Source organism: Diabrotica virgifera, chromosome 4 (genome assembly GCF_917563875.1).
Source record: "Diabrotica virgifera virgifera chromosome 4, PGI_DIABVI_V3a".
NCBI classification, from domain to species: domain Eukaryota; kingdom Metazoa; phylum Arthropoda; class Insecta; order Coleoptera; family Chrysomelidae; genus Diabrotica; species Diabrotica virgifera.
Genome location: NC_065446.1, coordinates 253422618 through 253438871, shown reverse-complemented (window position 1 = coordinate 253438871; position 16254 = coordinate 253422618). Strand labels below are relative to the sequence as shown.

General features: G+C 32.8%; 1 protein-coding gene across 1 annotated transcript in view; it reads left to right on the top strand.

Annotated features, from left to right (window-relative positions):
- LOC114327493 (vigilin) overlaps window positions 1-16254 on the top strand; it is a 98825-nt gene that overhangs the window by 34405 nt on the left and 48166 nt on the right. The window contains exons 3-6 of the mRNA XM_050648897.1: window positions 3506-3725; window positions 11220-11424; window positions 14415-14562; window positions 14639-15055. Of these exons, the coding sequence (XP_050504854.1) occupies window positions 3550-3725; window positions 11220-11424; window positions 14415-14562; window positions 14639-15055 (946 nt within the window). The 5' untranslated portion in view covers window positions 3506-3549. The remainder of the gene's footprint in view (window positions 1-3505; window positions 3726-11219; window positions 11425-14414; window positions 14563-14638; window positions 15056-16254) is intronic.

Sequence of the window (16254 nt, the reverse complement as noted above, 5' to 3'; positions counted from 1 at the left end):
TCGAAAAATAACAAAAAACATATTTTATTTAGAATATCCCACAGAATCTAAAAAAATATATTTTTAGGGGAAACAGGAGATTTTTGAAATAGAGGGCGCTGCACCGGCAAAAAAATCGGATGGACACGCATAATTAACAGTTAAAAAACGGCGCTCTAAATTAAAGTTAGACCCGATAACTCTTCATAATCTTAAAAATGAATGTTTAAACTACAATTTAAGTACTCGGCAACCTCAAAAATACTAATTTAAATATGGTTTTTAAGCCTTGAAAATGCGTGTTTTCGCATTTTTCAGATTTTAAATCGCCTATAACTCGAAAACTATCAATTTTTGAGAAAAATTACAAGATACCTTTCTTTTTTCGAATAATGACCCAAAGAACCTAAAACAAATATATTTCGGGTCAAAAAAGGTGATCTTTTGTATTTGTTTAAAAAAATGTTTAAACAATTTCTGCCCAAAAATTCCGCCCGGCACCCTCCAGATTTGTTTAAAGGGAACATTTTTGAATAGGAATCCACAAAAAAAACCGAATCAGAAATTTTTTCAGACAATTTAATGTTAATTTTATGCTATTACGATCGTACATTGTTGCCTAATATTCCGAGTAGTCATAGAAAAAACGGAATTAAAAATTATTAAGTATTATCGTAGGTCTGGATCCCGCGTATGAAAAAAGCAGGCTGAAAATTTGTTAATAGCTTAAGGGTGTCTAGTCGGACAAACTTTGATATATGGGAACACTGGAACAGGAGAAGTTTTAATTGTGGAACAGGTTAAAAATTTGGAACGGTCAGACCACGAAAACGGCACATGTATTTTGCCCGACAGAACAGACTTAAACTCTCCGAACAGAGATTAAACTCTCATGCAAAAATCAGACTGCTATTTATCACCAAATGGGCGTTTTAATGAGTGGAACATGTAGAATATGTCAAATGAGAGTCAAAATATGTCTATTAATCAACTTTTTTTCATACGCGGAATCCAGACCTATCATGTTTTTATGATAATGCATGGTTAAAATATTTTTTTTTGTTTTAAGAATTACACATTTACAATCTACTTTACAAATAATACGGTAATAAGCACATTTGTTGATGCTGATATCTTGTAAGGGAGCTGCACAGTGGCTGTATATTTATTTGTGGAGTACGACTTTTGACCGGGGGCTGTATTCCTGCTCAGTATTTGCAGGATTCGTTTATGGCTTAAATTACAGGGTTGCCACAGTTCCTACAAGTATTGACTAATTTCTTTGTACGTAGATACAGAAATCTTGTTTACATGAATCATTGTTTTTCAAAATATTGATTCTATAACGAGTTGCATTATTTAATTATTTAAGGTTTTTAATAAATGGTTATTTCAGAATGTTCAGATAATATAAATTATTTATACTATAGAAATAATCTAATGAGCTGTTTTCTGTTTTTATCCAGCGTTAATTTTTGTATACTTTGAATAATATTAAAATATTGATATCCTAAAATGTTCTTCAAATGTTCAGGTAATATAAACAATATTATATGAATAATTATTATGCTATTCGAAGTCACTTTTATTAAACAGGGAGACACAGGAATAAGTTGGCTAGCAGGTCTACTTAATAGAATTATGGAAGTTGGACAAATGCCAGACGAATGGAGAAGCAGTATATTAGTACCTGTCTACAAAAACAAGGGAGACATACAACAATGTACAAACTACAGGGCTATAAAACTCTTAGCCACACCATGAAAATATGGGAAAGAGTAATTGATAGACGGATACGTGAAGAAACCGAAATATCCGATAATCAATTTGGCTTTATGCAGGGTAGATCAACAACAGGTGCAATTTTCATTGTAAGGCAACTGATGGAAAAATACAGGAATAAAGAGACCAACGCTCATATGGTATTCATTGATCTTGAGAAAGCATATAGAGTTCCTCGAGAGATTCTGTGGTGGGCACTCAATAAGAAAGGAGTCCCTGGCGAATATGTAAAGATTCTGAGAGATATGTATGAGATAGTAACTACTAGTGTTAGGACAGGTGTGTCTCGGACACGGTGCTTAGTCCTTATTTATTGTCATTAGTTTTGGACCAGATAACAGCGAAACTACAGGGTAGCATTCCATGGTGCCTAATGTATGCTGATAATGTAGTGTTCATAGGAAATAGTGAAAGAGACTTAGAAGAACAAAAACTGGAACAGTGGAGACAAGCTCTGGAGGAAAAAGGTTTAAAACTTAGTAGAACAAAAACAGAGTATGTGGAATGTTCATTTAAACATGGAGTACTACAAATAAAATGGTATCTTTGGATGGTGAAATGATTGTGAAAAGCAATAGTTTTAAGTACTTAGGATCGGTATTACAGAGTAATGGAGAAATAGATGGAGATGCATACAGTAGAATTAGGGCTGGATGGATGAAGTGGAAAGAAGCGAGTGGTGTGTTGTGTGACAGAAAAATTCCAATGAAGCTGAAGTGAAAATTCTATAAAACAGCCATTAGACCGGCTATAATGTACGGAACTGAATGTTGGGCAGTGAAAAAGAAAAAGGAACAACGAATGCATGCGGCGGAAATGAGAATGCTTAGATGGATGAGTGGAGTGACAAAGAAGGATAAATTAGAAATGAGTATAGTAGGGGAAGTCTAGGTGTGACACCAATTGATGCCAAAATGAGAGAGCATAGGTTAAGATGGTTTGGTCATGTTCAACGTCGAGACGTTAATCACCCAATACGAAGAATAGCTGAAGTGCAGATTTCTAGAAGGAGTAGGAGAGGAAGACCAAAGAAGACCTGGGGGGAGACGATAAGGCAAGACATGTTGGTAAAGGGGAACATTGATATGACCCAAGATAGAATTGTGTGGAGAAATGCAATTAGGGAAGCCGACCCCGCATAGGGATAAGGCAAAGAGAATGATGATTTTATTAAACATTGATATTTTACGTAAAACTTATCAACGTAGTGAATGACTTCTACAGCGAAACGTTTCAAATATTAGTATTGCGGATCAAACAATCTAAAGACATTAAAAAAATTGTTTGGTATCTTTTAGATCTCTTATTGTCAAGATAGAATATGTGAAAAATAATTCCATGGACATATTCGTTGTTCTTCTTCTTCTTGTACCATGTTTTTTCAGAATGTTGGTTACCATCATAGCCATCTTAATTTTATTCACTGCCACTCTAAATAGTATGCTTGTATCAATACCATACCAATCTCGTAAGTTCTTCAACCATGAACTTCTTCGTCCTGGACTGCGTTTGCCTGCTGTTTTCCCTTGCATAATATTTTGTAGTAACCTATATTTGGGATCTCTCATTACATGTCCGAAATACTTCAGATTTCTCTTCTTGATACTTTTTATAATCTCAGTAGTTCATCATCATTATTGAATCTGTTTAACACAGATTGCTACAATTAAGCTAGCCGAGTAAATTCAAACGATTCGTTCAGAGCGAGATATAGATGATAAATTAAATGTGTTATTTTTTGCAGTGTTGCTGTAACGACTTGGCACGAATCAGGACAATCCCAATAAAATGCAGCAACCAGTGATGGAAGGCGGAGCGGCCTACGAGCCCTCTGTAAGAAGCTACGACGATCTTTTTCCAGCTCTACCGGAATCGACCCCACAACAGCAAACGAACTCCAGCATAGGACAATGGACCAACAACAAGATGAGAGTTGGATCGACAACAATTACCCAAGTATTCAGGTGAGCTCTCTCACGTTATTTCGGAATGTTGTTCATCAACACATATTACTGTAATGTTAACCCTTTCGCTCATGGTGTACAGTATATTGTACATCACTTTACTGGTATCAAAATAACGTGACCAGATGTTTCTATCCGCTTTATTCACAATGTAAATGGTAGTGTATACATATTAATTTTAATTTTAAACGGTTGCTTCCATCTAGCGTTGATTTAGTTGTAAGTAAAAAAAATTAAATTCAAAGAAGTAGGTTGTTGTGAGGGTGGGTTGTGATTGCGCGTAGCGGTCAAATACCTCCTGGGGTACTGAAATTTACCTTTAAGGGTCGATTTCTCATACCTGCGTTAATCTATGGTTCAGTTGAACCGGGTTCACGGGTGATCTCCGGTTCTGTTTGGAATGCATTTCTCATTGCGCGTTCATGTCAGTGCTCGTTCTACAGCTTTCGAGAAATGCTAATAGATGGCAAAAGGTAAAAAACTGTCGCCATTTTGAACTACCTTTTTTATGCTGTTTTTGAATAAAGTTAAATTTAAGTATTTATAGTCAAATAGTCATTTTACTAATTATAAATAAATATTACAAAAACACAAATAATGTTATCGTTTATCGTTAGGCTTAATATAATAAAATAGGATATATTTATATTATGACAGCCTTTCGTGTTAATACAACGCATGCGTAGTCCATGATATCATCTGAACTGAGTTCTGAAATCTTTGAACGGCCGAATTCCACCTTTCAAGCATCGTTCAAGTTTAAACTGCCATCGGTTGAACGCAGTGGCGGCTCGTACCACTTTAAGAAGGTAGTGCCAGAATTCGGACAGCCGCCAAAATTTTTAGTGACGGGTTCACGATATTGTCAAAAAAGTTATAAAACAAAAATTAAAAAAAAATAGGCGCTGATACTTTTACCTTATGTATCTTATGTATAAGTATTTATCTGAGGTGCCAAGAAATTGTTCAAAATTTATCAAAACAGTTCAGTAAATTCATTAACAGGAAAAACTCTTAACTTACAACCATTATTTACTGCTAATATTACTTAGCTTGTACATATTACGATTTAGTCTCTATTTACAAAATTATAAAAATAGTACTATTTCATTATTTACACACATGCACAAAGTTGTGTTAATACCACTTTTAAAGTTTACGATACATTCTTCTTGTTTTTTTGGTTGCAAAGTTTTCAATGACTTTATTATTAAAATTATCAATACCATTTACAAAATGCTTTTCTGCAGATACCTAAGTCGTTCTTCTTTCATTGTATTTTTAACTAATGTTTTAATTCGTTTTAACATCGAAAAACAGCGTTCTGCTTCAGATATTGATATAGGAATGGTAATTAAAATACTTAAAAGTTAAATAGTTTCTTCCAATGTGCTTCTTAAACCTTCCTCATTTAATAAAACTCATAGCGGAATAGCCCCAAAGGTAGTACTTAATTCGTCGCACTAATACAGTACTTCTAATTCAGTTTTAAACCGAGTTTTGTTTAAAAATTATAATTGTCTCCATGTTTCATTAAAAAAATGATTCGGGGAACCGACGCTTCTAACCAGAAAACTTCTCCGACATAAATAAATTAGAAGCAACTACATGTTAGGAGACAGTAGACCTTTGAAAGTCTGGAACTTTAAATATTATGAACCTTCAAGTCGTTGTCTAATTCGGCGCTAAAATTGACCAGTTCCTTAAATATGCCTCTATTTTGTGAATTTTTTTTCGTCGTGACCTCTTTAAGCTAACTCGAAAGCTCCACAAAACCTTATAAAATTTGTAAAGAAAACCCACCAAAAGAGTTTTTTAAGATACTAATATGACTCCTTGTCAATTAATAAATTAAACTAATAATCAAAATATTATTTATACTACACCCACGATCATGATGCACTAAAAGTTTAATAATAATTTTAATATTATAAGTAAATACAAAAACTTTAACAGAAAATAGACATAAAAAAAGCGACAAGCCAGCACTTAAAGAAACTCAAAATCTTGTGCCAGGCACGAGATTCCCATTTAAGGTATACTAAATAGTCCAATATAGCTCTTTCTCTGTCACTTATATGGGATGCTCGTAAAATCTTTCTCTTTTCAGCCGTGGTAGTACCAATTTTGGCTCGAGATTCTCCAGCCGAATAATCTCCGCTGTAAGTGGCAGCGATTGTACTACGCGCACAGTTGCCAGATTTTATATAATTTATGAAGATAAAAAGAAATACACACAAACAGTTAACAGGCATGAAAAGATTTTAAAAATAAAAATATGCTTCTGCATAGTTAGTAAGGTAGTGCCATGGCTCTATGGCACTACCTCACGGGCCGCCACTGGTTGAACGGGAATTGAGAAAGACGATTTTGACTTTAAACTGACGTTTACTAGAAGTTCAGGTTAAACTGGAGTTGAACTCGATATGAGAAATTGGCCCTTAGAGGGTTGCTGTGATTGCGCGCAACGGAAGGATTAAGGCAGGTAAACAAAACGGTATATTGTGATTGCGCGCAGCGGTATATATCAGCAGCTCTAATACCCGAAAGTTAGGTTTGGACCGAAGGGTTAGGTCTTCCTCCTTTGAAAATTGTACTGTATAATATATAATATATATAATGCATTAATTTTTTAATTAATTATGTGCAATTAAATAGCTTACATTTACAAAAAAATATTAAAAATATTAATTATGAAAGAACATTAAAATATGTAACAAATTTGATAGAGAAATTTAAAAATAAAGAAATATCCAGAATAGAATTTGTTAAAACTATATGTTATAAGGCATGTTCAAATTAAATGTCTATATATGTACATTATTTAATACAATAAATATTAATTATAAATAAAAGAAACACTATTTAGTTTTTTTTTATCACAACTATTTCAATGTAGTATTCACTTGTTATTATCTTAATTTTTTAAAATTAGCAAAATTTCCCTTCAAAACGAATAAGAAGTAAATACAACTTCCGTTTACTATAATTTACGACTTTGCGCGCAATCACAGCATACCTTTTTAAAGACGTGCGCGCAGTTGCACCATTGGCTTAGACACCCTGTTGAGAACCCTGACCGCTGCGCGCAATTGCAATCTGCCCTGTTGTGATGGTTACTTCAGTGTCTCGATGTAAGGTGGTGTTTAATAATTTACAGATTGGTTTTAAATATCAGATATATTTTTGCTGATGTTAAGAAACACTTGTATTTCCTAAATTTACAGTCCAATTTCCGTTAAGTTTGTTTGTTTTTTCTATATTTGAGTAAACATTAGTGTACAGTATACTGTACAGTGTGAATAAACGGAGGTCGACAGGTATGGTACAAAACCACACCACCATTTATTTACAATTGTATATACTTCTTTTATTTTGCAGTATTAAAATACATATAAAAATGAGTAAAAGAAAGCCGTTAAATGAAAAACAACTAATAGAGCTAATTGAGACGGGCTTATCAGATATTGACGGGCTTAGTTATGATGACAATGACGATTATGGTTGGAGAGATGGGGAGGAAGAAGATAGCAATGACATTTCTCTATTAACGATAATATTATACGTAGCACAGACAAAATTCTAGTATAGTATTTTTACTACAAAAACGTTATTACGTAGGTCAAAATTTTTGACGTAAGAGAACTGTCAAAACATTAGAATGTGACTTTTCATTATTGCCGTGTTTATAATAAACATAGCAATAATGAAAAGTCACATTCTAATGTTTTGACAGTTCTCTTACGTCAAAAATTTTGACCTACGTAATAACGTTTTTGTAGTAAAAATACTATATAATCAGATATATATTTTGTTTTTGAAATTATAAATTCAGTATCCAAAGCTCGTTAGTGGCAAATTTTCTTCAATAGACTTGTCACCTCCAAAACTTTGGGAAATAAACTGACAGTGTGGTTTTTTTGAGGTGTTATATTATTATAAATACTCACTGCAGTGTCTTACAATTGCAAATTGCATCACATATAAATACTCAGTACACTGTCTTACTATTGCAAATTCAATATGGATGCTGCGCTGTAGCGACGTCTACTTAAAAAGTTCAAAGCTTTATTTCCGAAGAAATAAACATTTCTACTGGGACCAGATTCTGGTAACTCTTGTATTCGTGCTTTCTAATTCTTGCAAAGTAAACGAACGATGAACTAAAGAAGACTAGGGGAAATAAAATTGCATTCCACTACCTGTATTCATCTAGGTAAAAATTCCAGCGAATTATTTGGTTTAATTCGGCATAGGTAGACAAATTATTTCTCTTTTCGTTCAGAGCAGACTCTATGATCCCTAATGAGGGTGAAATGTACATAAGAGGATGATGGTCCCCTTTAAACGAAATGAAATATAAGATGTCTCTCATTTTCATTTTATATTAGGTTACCCCTAACTGAGTACAGGGAACCAAGATTCGTTGGAATTTTTACCTAGATGAATAGACAGGTAGTGAAATGCAATTTTAAATTTCCTTTAGGCTTCTTTAATCCATCATTCGTTTGCTTTGCAAGTATTAGAAAGCACGAATACAGGATTTACCAGAGTATGGTCCCAGTAGAAGTCTTTATTTCTTCGGAAATAAAGCTTCGGACTTTTTAATAATTTTTTAGCATGAGCTTGCAAAACTAAGAAATACACCTGACTATTTTATCTGTGACAAATATACAGTGTAAAAGCAACAACTTAATTTGCCAGTATTTGTGAAGAAAGTGTATTTTTTGCAAAGAAAGGGTAAAAAAAGGACTGTGGGGTACTGCTACTTTTGATCGTGTGATCTCAAAGGATTCAACTCAAAATCAAAGCATTTCATAACCGAATGATATCTCTCATATCATTTCATATCTCTCCTCAGATACTTTCTCATAATACAGAAACACCTATGCCACAGCTTACTGTTACGTTATGAAAGATACCAAACTCAGATGAAAGCGAAGTACATAAAACCTCAGGACGACCAGGAGTTAGGTTTTGACTTTAAAGATGACGCTAGACCAACTTGCTTGTATCGTGGTCGTTGGATATACTGGTGAAACATAACAGTTTACCACCAGAAGAGAATCAGCTAGAAAATATTTAGGTCCAATAGATCCAATTATTAGATAGTAGGGTCATTCCATATCAACTCAACACACCTAATTTCCGTCCCCTCTTCAGATTTGGTTATAATTTTGAGTACTCACAGTGTGTAATAAAAGAAACAAAAATACAAAATTTTAAATTTTTATCTCGAGCTGTTTCCGAAAAAGGTCCAAAACACCCCGATCATACTTTATTGGAATGGTTGTAAAGCTGACCTAATTGAGCTGGAATGCTGGGAGAGGTGTGTTTTGCAGCATTTTTAAAGCTCTTTACAGCATGATGCTACGATAAACAAGTTTTTCTCAAACAAAAAAAATATATTTAAGTAAGAAAAAGTATGTACTTTTTTCGCAAAAAGTACATAATTTAAAATTTTCATACTATTCCTACAAATACATAGTACTGTTGTTAATAACATAAAAATTTTATCAAGGGATGGTGATGGGTTCAACATAAAAAACAATTTCACACATACAGTATGGTGCAAATGAAAGGAATAAATTCGTAATGTCGCAAGTTGGAAACTCTAAGGCAAAATTCCGAAACCAGTCGATTTTTATTTTTAAATTGTATATTTTTGGCATATGTATCATACTAGTGACGTCATCCATCTGGGCGTGATGACGTAATCGATGATTTTTTAAATGAGACTATAGGTCGTGTGTTAGCTCATTTGAAAGGTTATTTAATTCTCTGTTCAGTAATATAAACAATAACAATTGTTTATACAGTGTGGCAAAAAAAGTTTTTTTTAATTAAATTAATTGACAAAAAGAAGAATGTATGTAATTTATCTGTTTCTGGCAACAGTAAAATATATTTTAAATTAAATAAATTACATACTTTTTTCTTTTTTGTCAATTAATTTAATTAAAAAAAGTTTTTGCCACCCTGTATAAATAATTATATTATTGTTTATATTACTGAATAGAGAATTGAATAACCTTTCAAATGAGCTAACAAACGACCTATAGTCTCATTTAAAAAATCATCGATTATGTCATCACGCCCAGATGGATAAGTCACTAGTATGATACATATGCCAAAAAATTACAATTTAAAAATAAAAATCGACCTGTTTCGGGATTTTTCCTTAAAGTTCCCAACTTTCATTACATTTATTCCTTTCATTTGCACCATACTGTATGTGTGAAATTTATTTTTTTTATGTTGAACCCATCACCATCCCATGATAAAATTTTTATATGTTATTAACAACAGTACTGTGTATTTGTAGGAATATTATGAAAATTTTAAATTATGTACTTTTTGGAAAAAAACTTAATCAAAATATATTTGTTTTGTTTGAGAAAACTTGTTATCGTAGCGGTATGTTGTATATATCACTATAAAGAGCTTTAAAAATGCTGCAAAATGACACCTCTCCCAGCATTCTAGCTCAATCAGGTCAGCTTCTACAACCATTCCAATAAAGTATTGTCGCGGTGTTTTGGACCTTTTTGGAAAACTTTAGATAACCATATTTCGAAAACGGCTTAAGATAATAATTTAAAATTTTGCATTTTTCTTCACCTACTCATCCACTATGAATACTCTAAATTTTAACAAAATCTAAATAGGTCAGCACAAAAAATTAATTCAAAGTGTGTTGATTTGACCAGGAATAGCTCAGTAGTCGGAATATATCACTTCTGCGGTATACTAGATCAGAATTATTTTTCTTTACTAAGAAATATTGTTACGTTACTTTCCCCATACTTAACGCTAGACCGACCAGACCTTTCTCGAAGACACGAGAGCAGGTACATGCCTGACGAAAGGGTCCCTGCTGTTAAATTCTAGTAAATTCAAGACAAGTCCAGCAAACAGGAAATAAAATATATAAGGGAATAAAAAGTGTAATTCATTTTTATTTCATTTACTCTTTTTGTGGAGTACTTAGGAAGCTTTCTCGTTGGAAGTTTACCACGCTGAGCAGATGGGACGTGAATTATTTAAAATTTTCTCTCTTAATGTTCGTCTCGGCACCCGTATGGCTTATAATTTTTGAAAGTCACGGGGGTAGTAACCAGAGAACTTTCAACTGTTGTCAATCTAGAGGTATGAGAACGATATATGTTGTCGTTTTCTGTGCTACTGGATTGAGAACTTATTTTGTTTTATATAAGGGATTAATTTATTATTTTTTAACCAATCTGAGTTATAAATCGATTATGTATTGTTAGTTGGGAAATAGAGAATCTATATTTTAGTATAGATAGTTTAGTATAGATAGTTTTAAATAATTAAAATAAACACTAAATAAACTAAGTGCTAAAATTCATTAATAACTTAGTGTTATATGTATTAAAAAGTGTTAAAGTCATACCAATATCGTTCTGCCGATTAACTTTATATTTATTACACATTTAAATAAAAATACCAATCTATTCTCCCTTTTTTCAGAGTTCCATACGAAGAACGCAAACTCGATGTTCAAAAATTCGGCGAAGGCGAATCAAATCATATCTGCGGTAACATAATGAAGGAAACAGGAGCCCACATTGAAATATCTCACGCTAAAGATCAGTCACTGACATTCCTTGTGACTGGCAAACAAAATGAAGTACTTGAAGCAAGACGAAAGATTTTGACACATTTCCAAACGCAGGTAAGAACAATTCTTAATAATACTTGTACACACCTTCACATCATCATCATCCAGCTTCTTCTCTTGTCCACTGCAGGACATAAGCCTCCTCAGCACGTCTCCAGGAAATTCGATCTTGTGCTAATTGCATCCATCTACCATCTATTCTTTTTATGTCGTCTGTGCATCGTGTTGGTGGTCTGTCTCTGCTTCTCTTGTCCATGCGAGGTCTCCATTCTAACAATCTTTTTGTCCACCGGTCAGCCTGCAGTCTCGCTATACAGGGTGACTCACCACTAACGCGACGGAAGATTAAAGCGAAATGGTAAAAGATTTGAAAAAAATTTTTAATTAGTGGTTTGTAAGTTGATAAAATCTACATTTTAAAATTATTTTGAAATATACAGGGTGTCCCAATAAATGGCGGCTTATCAAAGTTATATTTTTTCTTATGGAACACCCTATATTTTATTGCATTTTTAATTGTCCGCAAAAAATAAGGTATAGTTTCATAAGGCATCCCTATACCTATGTACAATGTACAGAGTGTTCTGAGTTATGGTGACTTTTCTTAAAATGTAAAGTTTAAAAGAAAGCTTATTCTCAAGTTATTTAAAAAATTATAAAGAAAATACTTTTACATCTAAATATTTGGATATTGGTTGAATGTATTTCATGATTAATTGTTACACATTTATTTACAGGGTGTTCAAAATTTACAGCTTTATTATTGGATTATTCAATGTGTCATATGATTCTTATTTTAAATGGAACACCATGTATATTAATAAATAATTATACTAAACAAATCTACCTCTTTCGAATGGTATATGGATGTCCTATACCTAGGTGTCATAGTTTTTGCGTAATTTACAATAATTATTAAAATTCTTAATCTGTAAATCGATTTTAAAACAAAAGATGTAGTTAATTAATGGCATTGTATGACATGTCATTTTATGACAGTATGGTCTGGTAATTATTTTATAATTAATGTATTCCATGATTGATTATTACACATTTATTTACAGGGTGCTCAAAATTTACAGTTTCATTATTGGATTATTTAATGTGTCATATGATGCTTATTTTAATTACAACACCATGTATGTTAATAAATTATTATACTAAACACAGGTTCCTCTTTCGAATGGTATAGGGATGTTCCACAACTAGGAGTTATAGTTTTTGCGTAATTTACAATTTTCTTAAACTGTAAATTGATTTTAATAATAATATTTATGCACTCTCGATTTTTAAACTGTACGAAATAAATGTTTGTTTACTGTATCATAATGAAATGAAAATTATATCTATTTACTAGACCATTATTATGAAAAGTAGGTAGATTGGTCTGTATACAATACATTTAAAAAAAATCAGGATCTGCTCCAAAGTCTTAAGTCCATAAACGATAAGTTAAATATTTATCATAATCCTGTTCGGTCTAATATTGGTGTAGTTTTATAGGGATAATAGTGGTTTCTCTTAAGTATTCTAACAGTCGTTTGACTGATTTACCCGAAATTTTTTCTTTACTAGTAATTTGGGTTTTCCGTAACAGAAAGCAGGACATCAAGTTCCTTGACGTGATCACAAATAACTGGTTTATTTTTATTTAACTTTCCGAAATTTCTAAAAAACGTCCTTTTTTGGGTGTCTTCTATCAGGATACCTACTTTTGAGCGTAAACTTTAGAAAGTAAGATACAACTTTGCAAACACTCCCCAATGCAAAGTACCATGTCTACTCTTTCGTAGATAACGTGGTTATTCATTTTTAGGAATAATTAAATTTGAATATCATACATGGATGTTTATATTTTTGATAATTACCAGACCGTACTGTAATAAAATGACGATGTCATACAATGAGATACATCTTTTGTTTTAAAATCGATTTACAGATTAAGAATTTAAATAATTGTAAATTACGCAAAAACTATTAGACCTAGGTATAGGACATCCATATACCATTCGAAAGAGGTGACTTCGTTTAATATAATTAATAATTAATATACGTGTGTTCCATTTAAAATAAGCATCTTGAGACACATTGAATAATCCAATAATGAAACTGTAAATGTTGAACACCCTGTAAATAAATGTATAATCATCAATCATGGAATACATTCAACCAATATCCAACTATTTAGATGTAAAAGTATTTTTTTTTATTATTTCTTAAATAACGTGAGAATAAGTCTTCTTTTAAAACTTTACATTTTAAGAAATGTCAACATAACTAAGAACACTCTGTACATAGGTATAGGGAAGCCTTATGAGACTATACCTTATTTCTTGCGGACAATTAAAAAATGCAATAAAATACAGGGTGTTCCATAAGAAAAAACATAACTTTGATACGCCGCCATTTATTTTGACACCCTGTATATTTCAAAATAATTTTAAAATGTAGATTTTATCAACTTACAAACAACTAATTAAAATTTTTTTCAAATCTTTTACCATTTCGCTGTTATCTTCCGTCGCGTTAGTGGTGACTCACCCTGTGTGTCCGGCAAAACTCCATTTTCATCTGCTAATTCTTTCTATGATATGTTGCACACCCGTTCTTTGCCTTATTTCTAAATTTCTCACTTGATCCGCAAGTCTTATTCCTAGTATGGATCTTTTCATTTTCCGCTGTGTTATTCTAAGCTTTGACACCCTTGCTTTGGTTAATGTTAGTGTTTCAGCTCCGTACATAATGACTCGAAGAACACATTGATTGTATACTTTCCGTTTAAGGCTTAAAGGAATTTCACTGCTGAATTTGTCTTTCAATCTGCCATAAGCTGCCCAACCTAGACCAATCTGTCTATCTACATCTCTTCTTCACAGCTATTAAGAAAAGTCATTTGCTTTGTTTGTTCCTGGTCCATTTGTGTCCCACGAGAAACTAGTACCACCAAGAAAATTAATAGAAGCTGGTTGATTGTCTTCGCTGTCCCTCTCTTCATTATTTATGCTAAATTCTCCTCTTACAATACAAATTGTACTTATTTGCAGGCAAATAGACAAATATCAATCCCAAAAGAACACCACAGATGGATTTTGGGCAAGAAAGGTGACAGATTGAAAGAATTAGAAAAGACTACAGCTACAAAAATTTCAGTACCTGCCATGAACGATCCATCAGACATCCTTACGATAACAGGTAAGTCGGTGACTTGTATTGATGAATACACAGCAATTATTGGCAGTTTATTTTTACTATATTTGTTTAATTACAGGTACCAAAGAAGGCATTGAAAAGGCCGAACACGAAATTCGCGTGACCTCCGATCAACAATCCAAAAAGGCCTCAGAACGCTTGAACATCCCCAGACATTTCCATCCCTTCATAACTGGTCCCTTCAACCAAAACCTCAACAACATGATGACAGAAACCGGTGCCAAAATCAACGTACCCCCACCATCCGCCAACAAAGATGAAATCTTCATTGCTGGTGAGAAGGAAGGTGTCATGGCGGCTAAAAACAAAATCGAGGATTTGTACAAATCGATCGAGAAGAAATTGAAGACCGTTGCGGTGGAGGTGCCCAAGAGCCAACACAGATACGTGATTGGACCAAGAGGATCTACGATTCAGGAGATTTTGCAGACTACCGGTGTCAGCGTTGAGATTCCACAGACTGATTCACCAACTGGTAAGTCTTTTTGACAATTTGATGTATGGCATTTTTGTTTTATATTCAAAATCAACATCTTGAATAAGAACAATATGTACATTGTATATAAAACGATAACGATTAAATACACCTTTAGAGGATGTATTGAGAAATTCTTAATATACACTGACCGGCACGAAAAACGGGCACTCAAAAAAATGGGTCATTTTTGATGTCTCGTATCTCCTAAACCTGTTGTCCGATTTAAGTAATTTATTTAATATCTTATAGCCCTTTCTTTAAGGTGAAACAGTAGCGATCAACAGGTAGCGAAAACGCGTTCCAAGATTGTGGCTGTAATTTTGAATATTTTTTCGAGATATTTGGCACACGTATTCGTAATATAATAAAGAATGACGGTACAGAGCCCAATTTGAAAAATATATTAATATGTGGAAATTACTCTGTAATTAAATACAATATTAAAAAAACGACCCTGTACCGCCATTAAGAAGAACAAAAAAATACACTTTCTTTAAATAAACTTTTTTATCCGATGCCTAGATTTTGTGTCATTTTGGAACTACTAATGAAATAAAAAATTTTAGTAGTTCCAAAATGACACAAAATCTAGGCATCGGATAAAAAAGTTTATTTAAAGAAAGTGTATTTTTTTGTTCTTCTTAATGGCGGTACAAGCTCGTTTTTTTAATATTTTATTTAATTACAAAGTAATTTCCACATATTAATATATTTTTCAAATTGGGCTCTGTACCGCCATTCTTTATTATATTACGAATACGTGTGCCAAATATCTCGAAAAAATATTCAAAAACACAGCCGCAATCTTGGAACGCGTTTTTGCTACCTATTGATCGCTACTGTTTCCTCTTAACAATATCGCTGTAATAATATTGTTGCTAGGCAGGTAGTTTTTCATTGTATACCGGGTGTACCAATCAAACTGGGTTTCTTGTCTCAATTTTCACATCAAAGTTCAACATCCCGTATCTCGGATAAGAAGCATTTGCGGACATATGTTTATAAAGCAAACTGTCATTATTTTTTCATGAAGAATTAGCTCTTAAAGTTTGCCATGCCTAGTTTTTGAAGTCCCTAACTTTTTTATTATCCAACATAAGCGAATGAATCAAAAAACAGAATGTTAAGAAAACCTGAGGCTATAGTTGGGTTTGAATTTCAATATTTTATAAAGGCTAGAATATTCCACAGGGTGT